Here is a 21,500-nt window from a genome sequence, read left to right as displayed (position 1 = left end):
TCTTTCTGATGTATTTTTCTTTTAGAATTTAACATTTTAAATAAGTTGACCTGCCTCCGGAGTTAGGACCTTGTTTCATTTTAATGTGGGAGCACTCAAAGCAGAGCAAACACATAAAGGGGAGGACATGCCAAGGGATCTTCCTGAAAACTAAACAACTTTTCTATCTTGGAAATAGCTTTTTTGTAGTATCTGGATCCGTGAGCCCTCATGCCTTTGTATGCTGAGGAATGCTTGAAGAAGGGAAGAGCTGCCTCCCATACTCCAGGGCAGCTGACTCCTGATTTGGGTAACCCTTGAGGAATTCTTTTAGAGATGGGCCTATCTGAATTAAAGTCATAGCCAGCTTAAAATGAAAAGGCTTGAATGAACAGCATTGACTTAATGAAGTGAAGACAGGAAGAACGATGATTTTTTTGTCTCTTGCTAGTTGTCTTCATTGTTCTGTGCCTGTTCAAGAGACTCCTTCTCAAGTGACTCCCACTCACTGAGAGAAGCCCTGATCCTTGCTGTTGTGGGCTCTGTGTGTGACCTATAAAGGCAAAGGCCCTATAAATGCAAATAGTCTTCATTTCCATGCTGTTTGCATTTTACCGTCCTTAGCAAATGTCCTTTCAGAAAGGGAAAGAATGGAGAGGGTTAAAAAGCCTGAACTTTTTTTGGTTTGGAGACCATACCCCACATGCTTCTGATTTGTCCCATACTTTATAGACCATAAATATAATGATGTTTTAATGGCAGAATAATGATCTAAGTTTAATATTATCTGGAGTGTTTGTGCAGAACATGTTAATCTGGGAATAACCATCATTGTCCATCATCTTGAACAGCTGCTAGTAGAATATGCAATCTCACCCTGAGAACGATGACTTCACATTTTAGAAAGGCTACAGGCATGAGCAAAAGAATAGGAAACAGAATGAGAACATTAGAACAACTGAGGACTTCAACAACAAAACATTTGGAAGATCATGAGACATTCTCTCCGTTTCTGCAAAGGGAGTTTTCTTATTAAACTCCCGGATGTCTCCGAAGGCATCAATAAAGCATGTCTTCATGTAGACTTCCAAATGTTCTTTCTCAAGATGTGGGATGCTATTGAAGGGGAGCGGGGTGGGGGGAAGGGAAGCCTTCTAATTTAGGGGAGAGCTACAGGGGTATCATGGGCCAAGAACTTCCTTAGGGGAGGGTAGAAGCAGATTACTTTCATTATCGTTGGAAAGCAGAGAGGGTTTCTCCAGCTCTGTGGGAGTTGTTTTGCATTTCCCTGGTTGGTTAGTGGTTTGGAAAGGAAACGAGGTTAGAATGGTTGAAGTTACAGCATTGGCAGGTGACACCACAGCTCTTTTCCTAATAATCAAGAAGAGCCATGAGGAACTGTAAAGAATTAAGTTATTTACATGAATGGGCATCATAGTGAACAAATTTGGTGTTGATAAATACCAAGTAAAGCATGAAGATGGAAAAATAACTATTAGTGCACACTAGAGGTTGCAAATGAACATGAGAGCTATGTCAAAAAGCTCAGTGGAAGTTCTGTTTACTGTGATTTTTTTTTTTTCCAGTCAGAATCACTAGTGGGATGTTGGGATGCATACAGGGCTGGAATAGTTAAAAATTAAACTGAGAGATAATTCTGTATGTCAATTCGTACCTCGTTTGTGAATCTGTGCGTAGCACTTCACCTTATTCAAAATGGTTATTGCACAGCTAATACTGTTTGGCATTAGAAGAAAGATAAATAAGAAGGAATGCAAATTTTAAATGCAGAATAATGAGTAAGGTAGAAAAGCTTGGGTAAGCCTAACTGGATGGCAGATTTGATTCAGTGTATTGCTTTTCCATACTGGTGCATGAACTCTTAACTCTAGCATATTCCAGGGGGAGAAGAGGGTTGATTCTCCTGTTAATTTCTCTGCATTTCCTGAAGTGTAGGATACACATTGATCCAGTTCCTGATTCTGATATAGTCAACGCAGAAATTACCACCCGTATAGCACAAATATGCCTAGTTGTAAGCAGTTATTGCAGAATAAATACTTAAACCATGACTTGAAAATTCAAGTCTAAATTCACCTCAGTGTTGTCCCAGAAAGAGGTGGCCTGTGCCCAGCAAAAGCATGTAGAGACTGTGATGAGGCTGCCTCTCCCTGCTGTTCCTTTTGACTTATGTTTGGAAGTGGAAAATGGGAGCTACGTTTTTGTCCTAAATAAAAGAATTGAAATCTTTTAGCTGTTCCATATCCCACAGCTAGCGCATCAGTTACCTCTTTGTTTGCTTGCCTCAGGACAATGAAATGGTGAGTGAATTTTGCTCTATCACCATGAATTTATCTAAATCAGAGGCCTTCTAAATAAGGATCCATTTCTTTTTGCAGGGTGTTTGCCCAAGGGAGTCTTGTTTTCCATTGAATTGTGTGCAGTGATCTCTTAAGCAGAGGAGAGACAATCTGCTTCGATTTATCCAAAAGTCTAGGTCAATTTTTATGGTTGAGATTGTGGACAAGACATTAGATTTCCAGCTTGGTGGGCCTTCAGAGGTGATGGTTTGAAGTGGCTGGTGTTTCACAGTGGTTGTTTTCCACTTCAAGGATTTTGCTTCTGCTCTCTTCCCTTTCTAATTCCTAGATTTAAGTGATGCATCAGGACACAGTGGCCGAGGACATGTCTGTTCTGCATTTGTTTCTAAGGACAATATCTATCATGGAGAATAAATTAGCATATATATTCCTTTTCTAGAAAACCTCAGATGGAGCTTTGGCCAGCCAGAGCTTGGTATGCTAAAACACTGCCAAACTTTTATCACTTACAATGCAATCAAGAAGATCAATAGTGACTTCACCATGTGTTGACATTTGCATATACATGTAGAGAGGTGCGGATGATGTTAGGAAGAAACAGCCACTCTGACACTTAATTACGGAATCCTTTAGTGAGAGGGTGTAAACTCTCTCTCCTCTGATGTTTCCTCAGGAAAATGAACTGGTTTATTTTAAAATTCAGGGCAGTTTCTGTGTTTTCTGTTAGAAGCTGTATGGCTAATTTCTTTTCCTTCATTTTTTCCTTCTCCTGTACTCTGGAGCTTTTCAGATTCTCAACAATGGCTTGGCTTGCCCAGATTGTTTGGATTACAAAAGGTTATTGTCTTTGGGTTTGTCATAATGCATTTGGCCTTTTTTTTTAATTTTTTTTTTTTTTCTCATGTGAAGTTTCCACACTGGCTTTGTCTCACCAGCCCACAGTGGTAGCAGAGCTGCCAAGTTTCCCCACAGCATTAGGACAACCACTGATCCAGCAATGTGTACCGCATCACTGGTCCAGGCTGCCTGTAACTGCTCTGAGACCAGCCTTTCCTTTCTCCCTCCGGCTCTCCTACCCTTTCAGATTTCTCTGCAGTGGCAGTTAGGATGAGAAATCCACTGTATTAAATGTATCTAAAATAAATCTCATTTAGGTGGGAGCTAATTGCAAGCTGCCCCACCTGCACCCTTGCCCCACATGCATTGTGGTTGAGCAACCATTGCAAAACGCGTACTGTAGCTGGCAAGGCATCTTAAGAGCTGTGTCTCCTGCTGAACAAGCCTCCGAGCTGTCTCGAACCATAATTTGCTGGCAGACATCTGTGTTACTGACAGCCTTTCACAGCTGGGCCTCTGGTCTGGGGTTTTCAGGCCCATGGCTTGCAGAGGTTAAACTTGTACCAGGGAGAGGGTAGTTCTGGTGGCTTTGACAAGTCCTGGCAACAGAAGCATCAGGGAAGACTCAGTGGCCATGTAAGCAAAGCACTGCCAGTGCTAAAAAGGGGTGCAGGTAGTCTGAGGTAGAAATATACGGGCAAGGACAGGCAGGCCTGATGACAACTGCTCCTTTAAAGTGCTGCACAGAATTAGTACTCTCTGTCTCCGCCTTTTATTTGAAAGTTAAGACATGGTTCGCCAGGTTTTCTTTACTCATGGATAAATCCAGTGTGAACAATTGTGAAGTACTTTGCTCTGACTAAATCCTAGACATCTTCTCAATACCTGGTTTTCTGGCTTACTGTGTCGCTCACTGGCACAGAGGCTCCTTCCCAGGTTTCTCCTCTCAGCCTCTCATGGGGCTGCAGGAGCCATACGGTGCTGCACTTAACCAAAGGCATCCAGAAGGCACTACCAACTGGTATCAGCTTTGATGGTTTCAGAGTTAATTTTTTTGCTCCTCCTTGGAATGCAAACAGCAGCCTTTCTGCTGCTTGTGTTGAAGTGGAGTTCTTTGAAGGCTTGTTTCCAGATCGCAGCTTTAGCTTCTTGACTTGATTTTAGAGTGGCAAAAGAGCCCTAGATAACAAGTCAATTTTTTTTACCTGATTGTTGGTGCCTTCCTTTGCCCTCCAGGAGCACACAGGGTAGAGCTGTGTCCGATCAAAAACATCCCAAGCTGGTTTAGTACCCACCACATACGGGCTGAAGCCCAAGGCAGCAGTGAGTGGGGGGCATTCAGTGCTGCCTCTGATCATGCTGCACGCGCGGCAGCAGTGGAGCCCTTGCCAGCTCCATGTCCATGTGGCAAGGGGGTACTGTGGCACATGGTCAGCACCCGAGGGTCAGCCTGTGCCAGGGAATCGCCTGCCTGCATGATTTATTCCGAAGCAGGGAGGCTGGTGCCCTGGGGTGAGCGCTAAGCAAAACCCATTTTATTCTAGAGTCAATATTGTCCACTGCCTGGAAAGCTGCCAGCCTGCTCTGTGCTCGCCCTTTTCTTTCCAACAGGGAATGTCTTTCAGCCCCTAAGCATCTGATTAAAAAAGCAACTTCACTTTTCAAGCCGTTTTATTTTGTTTGGGATGGATGCCTTTTGCTTTCATTGTGCAGCCCGCCTTGCCGTCTGCGGTTCAGACTCCAGCTCACAAAACCCAGGCTCTCATTAATCACTTATTGGGGATCCAGAATACCCCGGTGAGAGCCAGCGTACATGTTTTGCTTGGTAATGCACGAGCCGATTTGAGCAAATATTGCCAACGCAGCCTCTGTCTTATTCTTTATTGCTGGGCTCGATGTCCTTTGACAGCGTATTCAGGTAGCCTGCCCGAAAAGTGCCTGAGCAGATTGAGAAATGCCACAGAAATGCTTTATGGAGCAGGCGCCCGCACTGTGCCCCCCTTTAATATAAATTGATTTATTGAATCAAGCGCAGAAGCCCTGCTACAGAAACCTCGGGCTATATTCTCTGGAGAACCACCTAATAAAACAGCCCCAACTGACACTCCTCATTAGCTTTTCCGCTGATCCCAAGGCAGTATTTAAAGTGACAGTGTCCCTCTTTTCGGCCTGAATTTATCTGTTGGCTAATGCCTGCGGGTCTAATTAGCTTAGCATTATTAGTCTTATTCAGATAAGCTGCATTTCCTAACAGCTTGATTCCAACTTGTAAAAAGTAATTGGAAGTCTGCAAGCCCTGTGCCGTAACCTGCTTGATTGCGCCTTTTAGCCAAATTCATGTAATTTACAAAAAGTCATCCTTTCTCCCCCCTCCCCTTTTAATTGAACGTTTTTGTCTAGTGAAACCTTCTGTGCTGCTTCTGTTGAAATCCTGGCTGTATTGTTGTGTTTGAGACCTCAGCCGTACCCTTTGCACAATCGCCAGGGAGAGATCAAATTTTAATTTCATAATTACTTCACAAGAAAGCAGCCTTTTCCCCACTCATGCCTGGTATTAATTTCCTCCCAGCAACTTACATTTTCATAATTTAATGATTATGGGCCACCTTTGCAGCACTGGGCCTTTCTGGAGAAGAGAGAGATAGGGTATCATTTTTGCCGCAGAAACCATAATCCGTGGCCCCTCGCTTTTTGTGTCTTTGCTCTTGTCTCTCGTTGTGAGGTAGGCAGGAGCAGGACGGGACATGCCTCTTCAGTGCAAGCAAGCAGAGGAAGCTTGCTGGGTTGTGCCTGAGTGTCTGGGGCACAGCTCTGCAATGATGAATGGCTGTTTGCAATGTGCATGTTATGCATCTTCTCAAGATTTGCAGCCCTCACTGCAGGAGCAGCGGGAGGTGAGAGCTGACCTGCTGTGTACAGCACGTCTCCTGACAGTGACAAATGGCTCTTTTCCCCAAGTGCACACATGCCGCAAGAGCTGAGCCAGTGTCTTCGGGGCAGGAGAAAGCAGAAACAAGAAAGTAATAGTGCTGCAACAGAAGAGAAAACTGAAGTCTAGGATAAAGCTCTTTGGGGCCAAGTGAATGTGACAAGAATGAGGTTGGTCTGAGTCATGTCCTGTAGGAGCATCTCCTTCTGGTAGCAGTGCGTCTAAGGCCTGTCCCTGCATGGCTGTGCATCTCTGCTTGGGCTTTGCCTTGGCACAAGATCAGGTGCTGCATATCAAGGGAAAACAAAAGGCTCCCAGTCTGTTTTATCAGAAATAAACTAAACTGAAATGAGGTTATCTTCAATCTGAAAACCCAAGCAAAACCCGCTCTTCCTCCTGGTGAGGTCAAGTCTCTTCCCCTGCTCCTATTTTCTCTGGCTTCCCCAGCTGCACAAATTTGACATAACCTCATCTGGGTCACTAGGAAATCCTCTTTCTTTCTATTGCCACCCAGAACTGACTTACAGCTGTGCTCCTTGCTAAGAGGAGGCCCCTTGCTTCTCAGAGGAGCTTTCAGCAGTGCTGTGGGATGGTGAGGTCTCTCCTTGCTGTGTCTCACTGCTTGCCCCATCCTACACTACAGTGATCTTTCCCAGAAGAGTTTGCTTCATGATTCCTCCGTAACAGCAGTCTCCTTTCCTTCCAGAGGATCCCAGCTAGCAAGTGTGGAGCAGGCACTGCGAGGTTAACATTCTCCCATCTGCCTCACCACATCCTTTTAACAAGAAGCGCATCAAAATGTGAATTTACAAACGGTTTTTCTGTCCATCACAGTGCATTAAGCCCATAGGGTTGTAACAGCCCACTTCCCTTACCCCTCTATCTCCAGAGAAAAGTGCTGACAAACCTTCCTGTTTGTTTTTTAGAAGTAGAAGAGATGAAGTAAATTTTAGGAAGCACTCAAGACAACAAATTCTCTGGGGAAAAAAGAAAGAGTTGGCCTGGTGAGACTGTTGCAGAACATGGATCCACTTGATGTGCAGCTGCAGTATCTGCACACAGTTTCTGTCACTCAGTAGTGGAAGTTCAAGTGGTCACCAGCAGTGAATGAAAGCGCTCACAGTACACTTGCTCTGTCCCTCCCAGCCTCCCAAGCAAAAAAGCAGCAAGGGAGAGTGCTTGCAAATAGCCCCAGTTAGGTTTTTTGTCCTTTTTGGAGGCAAGGACCTATCTAGATCCTTAGCCACCCGCTTCCCTGACTTTTCCTCTACCACTTTCTTTTAATGCTCTATTAGTGGTGAATGGACTAAAAAATCAGCCACCTTCCAGGAGGTGCCGGAGAGAAGATGCTGGTGCTTGAATCTTTACAGTGGGCTGGCCAAGATGGACAGAGTTTGTTTTGCTTAGGAATTACTTCCACAGGAGTATGTGCTGCTGGGGGATACAGCCTCTCCAAAGTCCAGACTCCATGTCAGGACTATATATGACAGTGAAGGCTCCCTGGAGATCCAGAGCTCACATACCAGTCTGATTCGACCAAGCCAGAGGTCGTATGTGTGTACAAGTCATGCTGAGATACTTTAATTTTATTTTTTGTCATCCGTAGATGAGTAAGCAGAACTGGGATTTGCAAAATGAAGCATTATACAGGTTCAGATTCACAAGAAGGAGTTTCTGAATTTTCTGTGAAGAACATGTATTTTAAAACTTGTATGTTTTCTTCTTTACCTGAAAGAAATCCTATGAGAGTATCTTGGTTTAGAGTAGATCTTTCGCTAAAAACTGTTTTGTGCGTACGTGTATGTCTATAATTGATTTGCGTTTGCCACCATCTTTTTCTCTTAACAAACATTACTATAGCTTGTGTACTTTTATTATCTTTGTTTATCGTAGTTTTCCTCAATAAACTGTATGTCAGATGAGAAGTAAGGGAAAGCTACTGAGGCACTGGAACATTAAAGCTAACATACCTAGAGGGTACTTAGTATCAGCACTGCCTAGATTTAGAGATCCTGACTCTGCAGAAGCACATATGTGTAAGGACATTTTTTAAAAGTTATGGCTTATCGAGAGATAAATTGCATCATTTTCAGTGGCTCTGTGCCTAACTTGCACTACACATCTTTTCTTCTTGGTACTAAGCACGCATTCATACTGATTTGATGCCTGTAGTTCAATCAACAGTACAGATAAACAGTTCCTTTTGGGTTGGTGATTTAAGCTCTGTTATCCAAAGGGTGAGCTCCAATCCACTGATTCCTTGTGTGGGAGGGGAAAAAAAAACCCCAAACGGTTTCAAGTTTTGAATTGCTCAAAGATTAAAATCTGATTTCCTATTGAAATGAGCAAGGAAAGCTGAGCTTGGGGGAAGGGAGGTTGGTTGGCTAGCTGCGTTAGTTTTGTTGTGGGGTTTTATTGGAGGGGAAAAGGGGAGGGACAGATTGGGGGATGGTTCTGGCTGGGTTTGGGGGTTTTTACAGATTATCAAAGCAGTGCTAGAAATATGCTGAATCCACAAACCTGTCTCAAAGGAGAGCCTTCATCCGTGTACTCAGTACAAACTAGTACATTTCTGAAGCCACAGTGCTTTTTCTTGCTTGCTTGCTTGCTTGTTTGCCACAACTGGGTTTATTCTATGCTTCAGGCTAAAGCCCTTTGATGATTTTTTTGCCCTTCTTTAGGTTTAATTCTCAGGTGTCACTAGCAGAGATGTGAAATACGGACAAACTTTCTAAAGCCAAGTGCTATGGAAAAGCAGAGCACAGAGTCTGGATTCCCCTGTCATGCACAGAACTGAGCCCTCCAGGTCAGGGTAGATTGTGGTTTTGCCACCATCTGTTGTGCCTAGGGATGCCAACACAATACTTTTCATGACCAGTAACCTTACACAGTTTGCTGTAAAAGAAAATACTATATGGATTTTGGTTTTGGTCATCAGCAACTTCTACTCTTACGTGAATTTGTATGTGCTTTCAGAAGGCCAATTTTAAGAACAAATTATATGGCAGGAGAATGCATAACACATGTAAGAAATTATCTAGGCTTTTGGCTCCAAAATCTGTATTTGGGGGCTGACCAGTTTTTCAAGTTCTGACCCAGCAATATGCAGGTAACTTTGATAATCTTTTATTTAAAGAGTGCCTAAAGCACTACTAATAACCTCAGCACTGTAGGAAACTTCTTCTGTAGATTGTCTTGTGTGTTTAGCGGCTGCTGGTGATTTTTTTCGCCATGTATTTAGAGCAGATTCCAGTTAGCATATGAGTAACATCATGTCAGTCCTAGTTCTTTCGTTCTGACATCTCTTTTGGCTCCCAGTGCGATTTGGCCCGGTTTTCCAAAATGTTGATCCTGAGTCCAAATGTAACTTTGTGGGTGGTACGTATGTCAAGCCCTAGTTCAGTATTTTTGGACAGCAGTAGCATTTCATAATTCTTTTGAAATGAAGAGAAGAAATGAAGTTAACTGAAAAAAAAAAGCAGCTAGATCTAGCTGGGCACAAGCTCGCCTTTTCTACTCCTCCCTCAGCCCCCCTGATTTTCCATTTGGAAAAATAGAGGTTTACGTGGCAGAAGCACTTTACAGGATTTAGGCTCATTCAGAGCAGCAAGCAATAGCATAGCCTTGTCTTTATAACCTGTCTTGTCATGGCCTGGTGGCCACTGAGACCTCCTGAGATGAAGATGGGGAGGGCGGAGGGTTGCAACCCTGTGTTTGTGTTTTTTGAAACAGCGAGCTAGGCTGGATTATGTAGATAGCTGAATAAGGCCATGCTGGCACTAAAAAAGCCAAACAACCCCCTCAGGTTCTCTGTATGTCTGCGTTTGATATACCTACTGCTGTATTATATCTTTATATACAGCGCACTCTAAACAGCACGCGAAGGTATAAACGTGATTTTATTACAGAAAATCAAGTGAAATAGTCCAGAAGGTTGTAGCCTGTGTGAAATAAACACACATACGAAGTACAGGAGGTTTCACAGGGCATAAATCAAAATGAACTTCATAGCTTCCTTCCTTCCTTCTCCCCAGTGCAGTTGCAGAGCTGCTAGCTGAAAAGCTGTCCTTCATCCTTCTCTTGCAGCAAACCACATGCTCATATATTATTAATTCTGTTTCGCTAGTACTGCAGGACATAGGTACATTTCTAGAGTGTCTCAAGTTGCCTTACAATGTGCCTGTGCCAGCTCCACTGCTGTGGTTGCAGTTCTGAGCATTGTTTTTCAAGTGCTGGTAATTTTTCAGGCATTAGCAACATCAACAGAATAAGCATGCTTGAGATGAGTCTTGACACCCAAGTTCTGAGCCCAGGAGATGATTTGCTGTGAGGAACCACAAACAAGTCGCAATAGCCCTCTGGGCCTCCCTCACTTAGTTGGATAGCTTCAGGAGGTCATGGGCTAGCCAGCTGCCCTTCCTAATCTGCAGATGAAACAAGTTAGCTTCAGCCCTTGCAACACAGCCTCTTCCAGCATCCTTACTCCACTCTGTCACAACTGAATGCCCTAGAGACAATGGTCCATATGGATAAAGATGCTGGACTTGGCAGTGGGGGCCATTCTTTTGAAGGGCACCAGCCTAAATGATGCCTTTTTCACCCCTTTTTTTTTTCCCTACCTTTTTTATCTTCTTCCTAAAGCACAGTGTGAGGTGCTACGCAGAATAAAAGGAAGGAGGGGAGAGAGGGAAGAGCCCATTTTTGGCTCTTATAGGGCAGTGTAAAGTAAGGGATTTGGTCTTAAGTATTTGTAGTTAGCTTGCAGGTAATACAGTTTGTGGGTAAAGAATGGGTTTGGTTTTCTTTTAAAAAGGAGGTTGCAGATAAGTTGTCACATCAGTTTAGTCTTGTTTCCTATTTGCAACAAATACGTACGACGACTTGAAAATCCAGTAGGAGCGGTTGTCTTGTCAGTCATTTGACCGATGCCTGACATGGACTCAGCTGATACTTTTTCTTGATGTCAGAGCACAACTGGCTCTATGCAAGGAATAGGAGAGTTTGGACTCCTCCTTGAGGATGTTTTGCCTAGGCTCCCAGCACTGTAGGTCCAGCTGGAAGCTTTGGGACATGTTCGTGAGCAGTCAGTTGAGAATGGCAAAATTCTTCCTCTACATTCAAACCAGGATATCCAAGTTCGTGATTGAGGCAGAGATCTTAACTATTCCCTGTTGGAAATAAAGGAAGGAACAAGAGCAAAGTCCATGACTGACTCATCCTTCCCAACAAAATGCTATTTCAGGATTTAAACATCAGGGAAGTATTATCATGCTGGCTACTTGTAGTGATTTGTGCTTTTTTGTTTTGTTTAAGAGCTAATCCATTTGTCCTCCCCAGTACAAAATGCCATTTAGATGCCTTCACTGTATTGTCTCTTATAGAGATGCCCAAGCTCCAAGATATTCTTGCCTACATGTTCTCCTATGAATCACCCACTGTGTTTTGCACACCTCACCTGGTTCTGTTTTGGGCTTTCACATGTGGTAATGTTTTGTAGTACAGGAGCAGAGTCCTCCACTACTGTTTTTTCTATGCATTTTGGTTGCTTTTCCTTTTTTCTTCCCCTTTGCCTGTCCCCCAAATTCTAATATCAGCCCTACGAGTGATTACTGGGAAAAGTAAAGGTGGGGCTTAAATGTCTATTCTACCCTCTTGCAGTCTGAGGCTTGCCTGGGAGATGCAGCATGTATAGCTGTGTAATATAGCACCATTTATTGATCCCAGACCTATGCCATATTTTGGTGAAGCAGGGGGCAGTTCAATTACAATATAGGATTTCACCCTTAATTTTTAATTTCCTGCTGGTTTGTGCCACAGCCTTAACATTGCTTGAACCTGATCAAATGCGACTCCCCGGAGCTCAGGCAGCCAGCCCAGCTGGAGCGCTGCGCTGCAGCAAGGGTTGGCAGTGGCTGGCAAGGGGACCTGCTGCAGAGCCTTCCCTCCTCCCGCTTGTCCTTCCACTTCAGCAGGGTGTGCTGACTCACATGTTCAGGGGATGATCTTGGTATCGCCCCAAGGGCTTTGGGCAGGGGTGGGCTGGGAGGGAAGGACAACATGCAGGGAAAGGCTGAGAGGGACAATTTTGTGATATGAAGGGGAAGCATGTCCCTCTGGCGTGACGTAGTTTAACCAAAGAAGCTCCCCAGCACCTTGGCTCGAGCATATGTTGTACAAACCACAGGACCCTACAGCCATCTATTTTGTTTATTTATTTATTCTCATTGGCAAAAATACCTTCTCACCTCATCAGTGTCAACAGCTGGATGTGTAAAAGGTAGACTACACAGCCATGCAGTAAACAGAATCAGAGTATGAGCATTTATTTCTCTTGTCTCTTGACCATGGGAAAGCTGCTGTGAAACGTGAAATCTGTGACAACCTTGACTGTTGCAGTCAAGGTCACATGAGCACTAAGTGTCCTAAGACTCTTTGGCACACGAAGCTTGTCTTGGTTTAAGCAATCCTGAAAGGTGAGAAAAGGATTGGAGAGCTGTTTCACACTTTGACTGGGTCCATGTCATCTCAATGCTCACCATTTCATGTTAACAGTGTGGATCTGGTCATTGGTTAGTTTCTTAGTGGGTTTGGGGTTTGGGGTTTTTTTGTTGCTTGGTTTGGGGCTTTTTTTATGGCACTGTATTACACTATAGCTGCTGCCATAGCCAACAATATCTTACCTGATTAGGATGTTTTTCAAGTCCACCTCTTTTTCCTTGCAAGCAATAGGAGCAGATTGGCATGTTAGATATTTCCTTATGTTCATTTTTTCTTTTGGTGAAATGGATAATTCTTTAGGGAAAATCTTTCCACAGAAAAATAAATTTCCATTTTAGTTCAAAGACAGAGCAGCGTCCGTAGGAAAAATAATGATTTTTATTTTTTTGTTAAATCACAGCTGCTCGTTTCAGGGCACTGGGTGACTAATTGAGTGCAAGCTTTACAAATTTTGTTTGTCCTCCCCCCACAGGGCATACAAAACCATTGAGGAAGATGACTTGAAGTTTCCCCTTATATACGGAGAAGGCAAGAAGGTGGGCACGTTTGCTTTCCTCACACCAAAGGAAGAAGGAATTCTGTGCTGTTTACCATTCGGTTTAGCCTGTGGCAGTCCAGTGTTTTCCACTCAGTATCTCTTTATTTTATTGTTTTGACAGCTTGAAAGAATATCTTGGTTCTGTCATAAATCAGTCTCATGTCTGGGGGGTGGCAGGGAGAGCTCAACATACTAAAAAGCATTTTTATAGCAAACATAGTCATTTGCTGTTCAATTTGCTTTTGTTTTTCTTTCATCGTAAGTAGGCTACAATGAGACAGTCTTAAATAATTTACTTAAAATGTTCCTGGTTTCATTGTAAAATATAACTACGCAGGATGAAGATAGCAAAATACCTCATGTTTACTGAAAACAAAGCAGGAGGATATTTAATAGTGCTCTGAGATACAAAAGTCTAATTTAGGAAGGGAAGGATCAGGGCAGGATTTGGAAAGTATAACACCCCTTAACCATATCTTCTTCAGCTAGTGTACGTGAAGTCAGTGTTGAATTTTTCTGATGTGTGAATGCTGATAGCTTTTCTTGAAAGGGAGAAACGAACCATTCCGTTTGGGTGTACTTTGTTTCCAGCTCTGTGATTAAGAACAGTGAGATCATTAGTGCTGATCCCAGCAAGCTTAGCTGGATGCAGCAATAGGATCAATACAAGGACGCAGTGGTGTCAGTTTGCCGATATTGGTATGCTTGCTGTGTTTCTAAATAGTGCTCCCCTGCTGCATTAGGTTCTTATCTCAATGCAAAAATACACGCTCTTCAAAATTAGTCCAAGTTTTGAAGGTTCAGACCTGCAGCTTATCTCTGAATTTGGTTAGGTTTATAATTATTTGCAAAATGTTTCATGCACATCTTTTTAATTTACTTTCTTATTGCTTTATGGAGCCAGGGGTTAGCGAGGCAAAATAATTTTGAGTCAGTTGCTTGCTGTTATTGATGCTTTGAGCTCTCTTGTTCAGAAGCTGCTGCAGCTAAACTAGAGTTTGGGGGAAGCAATACGCACACAGCAGAGTGAGGTTCCCCATGAGGCTGTCTGCCTGCTCAATCTTTGGAGAAGTGTTAATGAAGAAGAGCCCAGCGCCTCTTGGGAGACAGCTTATGTTGTAGAGGAAGGTGCTTGGGGAAGGAAGTGGTAGACCTAAGGTAAAAGCAGACCTGCCCTAGACTGGCTCTCTGCAGAGAAGAGCACTGTGGTCAGTGCCATTGTCACCTGTTTGTTTAGCAATTTAAGGTGGCCTTTGTCACTTTTCCTTGGTGGAGGGAATGTACAGCAGTATGTTAATAGGAAGAGGCCACAGGTTTCTTAGGTGAGTAATTAGGCTCCTCATCCTTTTTGTAAAAGCTGTTTACTAACATTATAATTTGCTGAAAGAATGTTCTTGTAGACTGGTGTGGGACAGTGCGGCGTCTGGGATAGGTTTCCATAGTCCCAGTCCCTTATACATGATCACAGTCCAAGATGGGTGTACACAGACTGGGATGTGGATGAATACAAAACTTTGAATAATGAGGGAAATGGAGATGACATGAGCATGAACAGTTTTGAAGTTGATTAGCTATGTTAAATCTAGAGTTTCTGGGAGAGGAAATGGAATTCATCCCTGAGTGTAGCAGTTATGGAGTAGGAATGTCATCTCTATCCCTATTGATACACTGCGTGTAACAAGATTTGATACCATTGCTTTTCTTTATTTCCAGGCTCGGGTTATGGCAACAATTGGAGTGACCCGAGGACTGGGAGACCACGACCTGAAAGTGCACGACTCCAATATATACATCAAACCTTTCTTGTCCTCGTCTCCTGAGGTAAAACAGCCCTTCCCGAAGGTGCAGCATGTTAGCAACACCTACATAGTAGGAACATTGTAAGCTCCACAGCTGTGTGCCCTGGCTCTGATTGCTCCACATCCCTGGCAGATGTCGATGCCTTCTCACTCCCTAGTCTACGATTATCCCATAGCTTCACAACTCAGTGTGACAGACACCCATTTCTCCCCACCTTCATGTGCTCCAGCTCCCCTCAAGGCCTAGATCATGCTGCCTTCACAGAAGCTGATGTAAATCTGTGTTCTCCAGAAGGAAAACACTGGATGTCTTCCACAGTGCTGTAGTATTCTGCATTACGCAGAGGAAACCAGATCAACTCTTGAGCAGGACAATGCCAAGAGTAATTGGAAGAGGACTTTATGCTTCCCTTCCTCTGCCCCTTCAACTCCAGTTTTTAGTTCTTTACGGTGGTTTTATGCAAACACCAAATAATGACAGGAATAGCAGTGCGCATTCCCAAATGATGGCATAATGAGGGGATTATGCAGTATTTGTGTTAGGTGTAGTTTTAAATGCCTCCATCATTTTTATTTGCCTTGCCACAAACAATTCCAGAGTTTGACCACCAGGCACCTTGCAGTGAAGGATATCAAGCCTTCCAAAGGGATTTGAATGTATTTGTTGACAAGAAACATGCAAACCTCGCTTTTTTTTTCCCTCTGTAACTGCATTCCTGTTCCTACATCAAGGAACAGATGACACATATTTTTCATAAAATATTAAGCAAGGGCAAGCCATCTGATGACAGCACAAAAAGAGGAGGCTTTGCTTCCATGTCCCAAATGCTGAGACCTATCCACTGTCAACTAGCTTGCTGGAGTTTTAACCGTACCCGGTATTTGACCTTGAATTTATTGCTTGCTATAGCAGTGCAAGAAAATGAAAATACACAAATGACATCATACTGCTAGGAAGGAACAAAAATATTAAATTAACCTTGCTTAGAATATTTTTGAGACTTTAAAAATACAAATTAAAAAAATGCAGAGAGGTTCTGGCCCTGAAGAAAAGGGGGAGATCTACAGACAGCCCCTTTTTCATGTTTCCTTGCTGTCAGTCCAGTACCTTCCCTCTCCCCCTTTGAATGTGTGGTATCCCTCACTTGAGACCTGCTCCTGTTCTCGTCAGCCAGGCAAGCAGCAGCTCTGCTGTTGTCAGTGTTGATGTTTAGTGCCAGCAAAATGATGCAATTCTACCTATTTATTTTTCTTTCTGGCATGCTGAGACCCAGTGTTTCTGGGATATGTAATGGCTGCAGCACAGTATCTCAGCAGTATCATCTCTGCCAATTGCTGCTGCAGTATTTGTCTGTGTGTATAAACCAAAGCTTCTCATGGGCTTTTCTGATTTGTGTGGAGTGTGCCTGTACGTGTTCAAATTCTGGAATATGACATCCAGTTCATATGCTATCCACGTTTCAGGATCTCTTAACTGCTTTGCAAAAGGGAAGCAAAATTGGCTTTGTTTCCACATTCCCTTCACAGCTAAATTCAGCAGAAATGTACAAGGGCAGGAGGAGGAAAGACAGAGCACCAGCCACCTTAATTTAGAGATACTGGCAAAAAAAGCCCTGAATTTTATTAGGAAGTAACATATGCTTCAACTTGCTTTCCATTGCACCTCCTTCTCCTAATCATCTCTTCCTTCTCTTCCCAGAGAGAACCCCAGTGCTTTATCTCCTTGTGCTTTTCCCTGACTTGTTCTGTCCCTATGTGTACAGTGCACCTTGCACAGAAACCAGCATTAAGAAACAATGTCTTTGTGCTGCCATCTGGGAAGCCTGGCACTTGGAAGTAAAGGCAGTGGCATCAAGCAGCAGTCATATTTGGCCCTTGTGCAGCATTGGATTTCAAATTGTTTATATAGAGGTAGGGAAGCACAATGTGTGGTTTCCAGACCTGGAAAAGGGGAAGCACAGGAAATTAAGGCGCACAGTGAGTCGTGACAGAGGGAGGATCCAAGTCCTCTGGCTTCTTTTTCTGTGCTGTCCTTTCCTAAGCTGAGGGCAACTTGGTGAGTTTTCAGAACATTTACTTCCAGAATGACAAGGGTCTGGTATGCCATGTCCACCAAAATTTAGCTGAAGGAAAGGTAAGCATCCCTGAGACTACGTCCAGAAATAGGCATATAAAGGTAATTTGAGGGTGGTGTGAAATGATACTTTGATAGAGTGCCAGCCTATGGGAGGAGAAGTCATGTAGCCAAGACTGACAAATATAATCAGGATTCAGTGGCTCAGCTGTTAGGAGACCAGATTTGGAGGACTTCTGCAGGTTGGTGAGCTCTAGAGAATTGAGCCTTTTGTAATGAACTGGAGTAGCACAAAGCAGGCAAGCCATGGCTGAGGCTCTCTGGCATGGAATTAAATATTTATTTTTCATAATGGAACAGTTCATTTGAAAGCTTTCAGCAGGAAATTCTGCTTTTTAAAGCTCAGCAAGAGCCACCTTGTTGCAGCTGAAAAGCAGAATTTCATCCTGAAATTTTTCAAAGGGTAGCTCAGCTGTTTGGTGGGGTGAGGTGTGGCTCTGACAGCAGCATTTGGCCCTTGCCAGTGAGGAGCCCTAAGCCAGCCACCACAGCAAATGATAAGAAGGTAATGAAGGAGAATTTTTCTCAATCCGTTATGTTAGTAAAATCTTTCTGACAACTCCACAAGTATGTCAAAGGAGAGTGTTTCAGATTCACATCTGCCTTGTGGAGAAATCTTTAGGAATTACACCATTGAAAGGAAGAAGCAAGGCAAATAGCTGAGAACTACAGTATGATCAAAGGGAGTCAAGGTGGTTTCAAGAAGTAAACATCACACTTTAGTGGCTTGAAGTCCTTCAGGGTTATATCTACCGGAGAATTTAAAAAAATAATAATAAATGCCGTCGATGGTCTTGCATGAGCACTTTGATTTCTCAGAAAACATTTGAGAAACTGTTCTGCATCACAGGTTATTAATATAAAAGATATGAAGCTACAGACTAAGTGGAAAGTTGGCACAGTCTACTGGAAATTGGCTAAAGGGCAGGAAACAAAGGGTGGCAGTAAAAAAGCTAAAAGGAGATTAATTGGTGAGTGCTGCAGGGAGCAGTGTTGGGACCCGCTTTTTATTATTTACATATAAATTACTTGGAGGGTGGTATTGAAAGATCTCATCGTTTGCCAGCGAAGCTGCGCTGTATAACACTGCGCATAAAAAGGGGCGATACAATTAAGAAAGGGCTTAATTTATTGAAGTAGCCGAGTTGATCAATAGTGCAGGCGAGTGAATGCAGGCTGTTGTTTGGCTCAAATTCCCCCGGGGCCGGCTGCTGAGGAGCACCTCAGGTGGCTGCAAGCTTGTGTGTCGCTCTGTTGTGAACGGTTTTTGAGCCGCAGGGACTGGCGTTGGCTGCCTCTTCAAAACAAACCTGGCAAACAAGCCGCAGCGCCTTTGCAGAGCTGCTGTGGTCCCTTTCAGCAGCCAAACACAGGGTTTGTCCGGTGGGTAGATCTGTTTGAAATGTAAATGTAAAAGCATCCCACCTGTTTGTTTGTTGCTTGCCCAGGGCGTTTTTCTCAGTGCTCTTGACTGCATGTAAGTGAGCAATATGAGAAACAAATATCTGGATTAAAGAGAGGCATTATGTGACAAACCGCGTAACGCGTGTTCAGAAAGATGTGTGTGACTATGGGCTCTAGTGGTGTGTATCTGCTCATAGCTATCAGCAGAGATCTGATAGTACCAGTCAAGATAAAATACAGCGTAACCCAGTGCTTATTGTCATGGATATCTGTGCTACCGAGGTTCTGGTGCTCCTTCCTTATAGTTTCTTTACATTTTCTGGTTACTGAAGTCAAGTTTAGCTTAGTTAACAGGTCAGCTGCTTTATATCCAGTAAGACATTAGTGGATGGTAAGAGCATGGTGAGCAAACGGGGGTCCAGGCCTGCCCCAATGGTCTAGAGAGATGTTGAAGAGTGAGAAAGTCTGTCAGGGCAGTACAGAAGGGGCTGGTAGGCTGGGGGGAGTTGCGGTCCAGGCTTTGGGGACAGCACACGAGGCAGAGGACAGAGCACAGGTAGCCCAAGGCATTTTGGGCAGAGGTCACAAGTTCTGTGGGGCGCTGTCAGGACTGATGGAACACTGTGTGACTGCAGAAGGAACAAGTCATGAGGGAAAGACTGTAGATTCAAGGTGGAATTGCTAGGAAATCTGTCAAGCATGCAGCACCAGTTAAGGAAACCTCTGCACTGCCAGCCAGTGTCTGGTCAACCATCATCTGCACTAGCAAGGCTATGCAATACTGTTTTGCAGTGTATACAGCTTTGTGCAAACTTATGCTACAGACAGAACATCACTTAAACCTCCCTGTTGTTTAGTGTCCTGAAATACAGGCATGGAAGGAGGCCTTTTCTGTACAGCATCTTTGGAGAATGCTGTGGGGTGTTGCACAAGGTAGGGGTGTGTGGAGTCGATGTTCAGTGAGCCCTGCTGGTCTGAGCATCTGTTACACATACCTTGGTGGTGCTGCCCAGCCTGTGTGCGTCCAGGAGCTCTGCTGTCACACTGCTCCTTGTCCAGCTGAAGGCACATGTTGCTAACTGCAAGAGGCCCTCATTGACCCCAGTAAGAGCTAGAACAAAGCTGCTAGCAGAAAAGTGAAGGGTTAGGAGCTGGCTTGGTTTTGCACCTGAGCAAGGTGTTCTGGGAGCATAACCTGAACCTACAATAGACTGGACAGCTCTAACTCATTTTTGTCAGCAACATACTGAGGGTACCTACAACTGTATTCTAGAAATCTGAGGAAAGACAGAAAGAAAAAGCTTAAGAAAAATTTAAGTATTATGTGGACATGGCTGCCCTAATGTGTTGCTGCTGTGGTAACTGGAAGGCAGAAAAAGCTGCATTTCAGTGAACATTCTGTTGCATATCCAACTGTTCCTTGTATGTAAGAATCTTACCTGAAGTTGCCCCAAGCTTGCCTTCTGTAACCTTGGCACTCTCTTTGCCTTAGCCTGGGAACCAGCCTAACATCACTTATTGCTCACCCCACTGCCCTTCTCTGCAACTCTTCTGACATCTTATTCCTTCACAATGGCACCCCTTTCTGGAGGTGCTCACAAAGCTTTTCCTTTTAGGATGTAACTGCCTTGTTCCCAGATTACCCATAAAATCAGTGGTTGCATTTTCTTTTTCCTTTTCCACAAAAACTAAACATGTTCTTGGTAAGGTGATCTGTTCTTGGTCTTGCTGGTAGCATTCTGGCATGTGGGTTGGCTGCAGGTAGCTTTGGCAAGTTTCTTATCTGCCCAAGTAGCATTCCCCAGTCAGACAAGATTGTTCATTTCAGGAGGATTCAAATCAGTGATGCGTGGTCTTGGTTTCCTGCCTCCTCCCCCACCAGTGCTGCAGAAAAGGCTCTTGTGTAAAGCGTACTTTGCCTGGGTGGGAGAGATGTGGTAGATGTGTTTTTCCTAGCGCTGGTGTTCCAAGCTTGCTTATCGCTGCTAGGGCTTGCTGCTGAGTACATCCCTAAGCATTAACCCTGATGCTCTCTCAAATATTTGCCTGTACCCAAGAGATCTGACCAGAACATGTGCTGCTTATTGATGGCTGTGTTGGCCAGCTTACCGTCCACAGTGATTTCCGAGTTGAAACCCTGGGCTGTTAGAGGCTGAACTAAATTCTTAAGATGGGGACCCTGACAGCTACTGGTTTCTGTGCAGTGGGCTTGAGATGAGGGCTGTGTTGCATATAGGCGTCTTTCCTGTAACAGTATTCCCACTCAGTCTGAATAAGGAGATACGCTCTAATGAAGAGAGTTTCTTGCCTTGACTTTAATCCTCTCCAAAGTCCTTATTCATCTGCTACCTTAGATAATGAAGTGAAGGTTACATTTTACAAATGACCTTCTTGTGCTTTTGAGTAAAAGGCGAACAAGTAAGGATTAGCAGTCAGGTCTAGGTGATTTTTTTTTTTCCTCTGGTACTGGTTGCAGTCCCATAAAATCATAATTACATTAAAAGGTCCAGGCATTTTATGTGCATTGCCTGCTCCATGGCTCCTAAGGGGAGAATGCACCATGAGGGAGAATAAAACAGCTCATATTTTCTAGTTATGCCAAGTGCTTGTCCTGACAAATTTCCCGACTGCTGCTGCTGTTAGTGGAGCCCGAGGCTGGAGCAGGGTGCGTGACGAGGTGCACCGTTTCCAAACTTGAGTACAGATGATCGTTTCCTCCTGTCTGCCTGGCCAAGGTTGTCACACTTCTTCTTTCAAACTGTGGTTGTTGCTGTGGTAATTGAAGTACTCCATGAGTGCTTTGTAACAGCTCCCCATCACAACCTGGGAATTGCAGGCGGTTTGTCAGGTGGAGTACAGCGTGTGCTGGAAGGAGAGTTACACCCAACTAAAGGCTCATTGCTTGTTTAAAACACTTGCCATGGCCTTTGCTCATATTCTGTCTCAGCTGACAGCCGCCCAGCACCCCTGTGTCTAATCCCTCCACTCCCAGCTTTCCCCAGCCTCATCAGGAAGAGGACAGTGGAAGTTGTTTCAAAGTGAGGGTGTTACAGAAATGCCA

At 43.9% G+C, this 21,500-nt stretch overlaps 1 protein-coding gene across 1 annotated transcript in view; it reads left to right on the top strand.

Moving 5' to 3' along the window:
* The window catches only part of PPM1H (protein phosphatase, Mg2+/Mn2+ dependent 1H), a 135,312-nt gene that overhangs the window by 101,837 nt on the left and 11,975 nt on the right, over positions 1–21,500 (top strand). The window contains exons 7-8 of the mRNA XM_030479694.1: positions 13,037–13,100; positions 14,816–14,923. Coding sequence (XP_030335554.1) covers positions 13,037–13,100; positions 14,816–14,923 — 172 coding nt within the window. The remainder of the gene's footprint in view (positions 1–13,036; positions 13,101–14,815; positions 14,924–21,500) is intronic.

This window comes from Strigops habroptila, chromosome 3 (assembly GCF_004027225.2).
Source record: "Strigops habroptila isolate Jane chromosome 3, bStrHab1.2.pri, whole genome shotgun sequence".
Taxonomy (NCBI): Eukaryota; Metazoa; Chordata; class Aves; order Psittaciformes; family Psittacidae; genus Strigops; species Strigops habroptila.
Note: the sequence above shows the minus strand (reverse complement) of the source record. Positions and strands in the feature narration are given on the sequence as shown.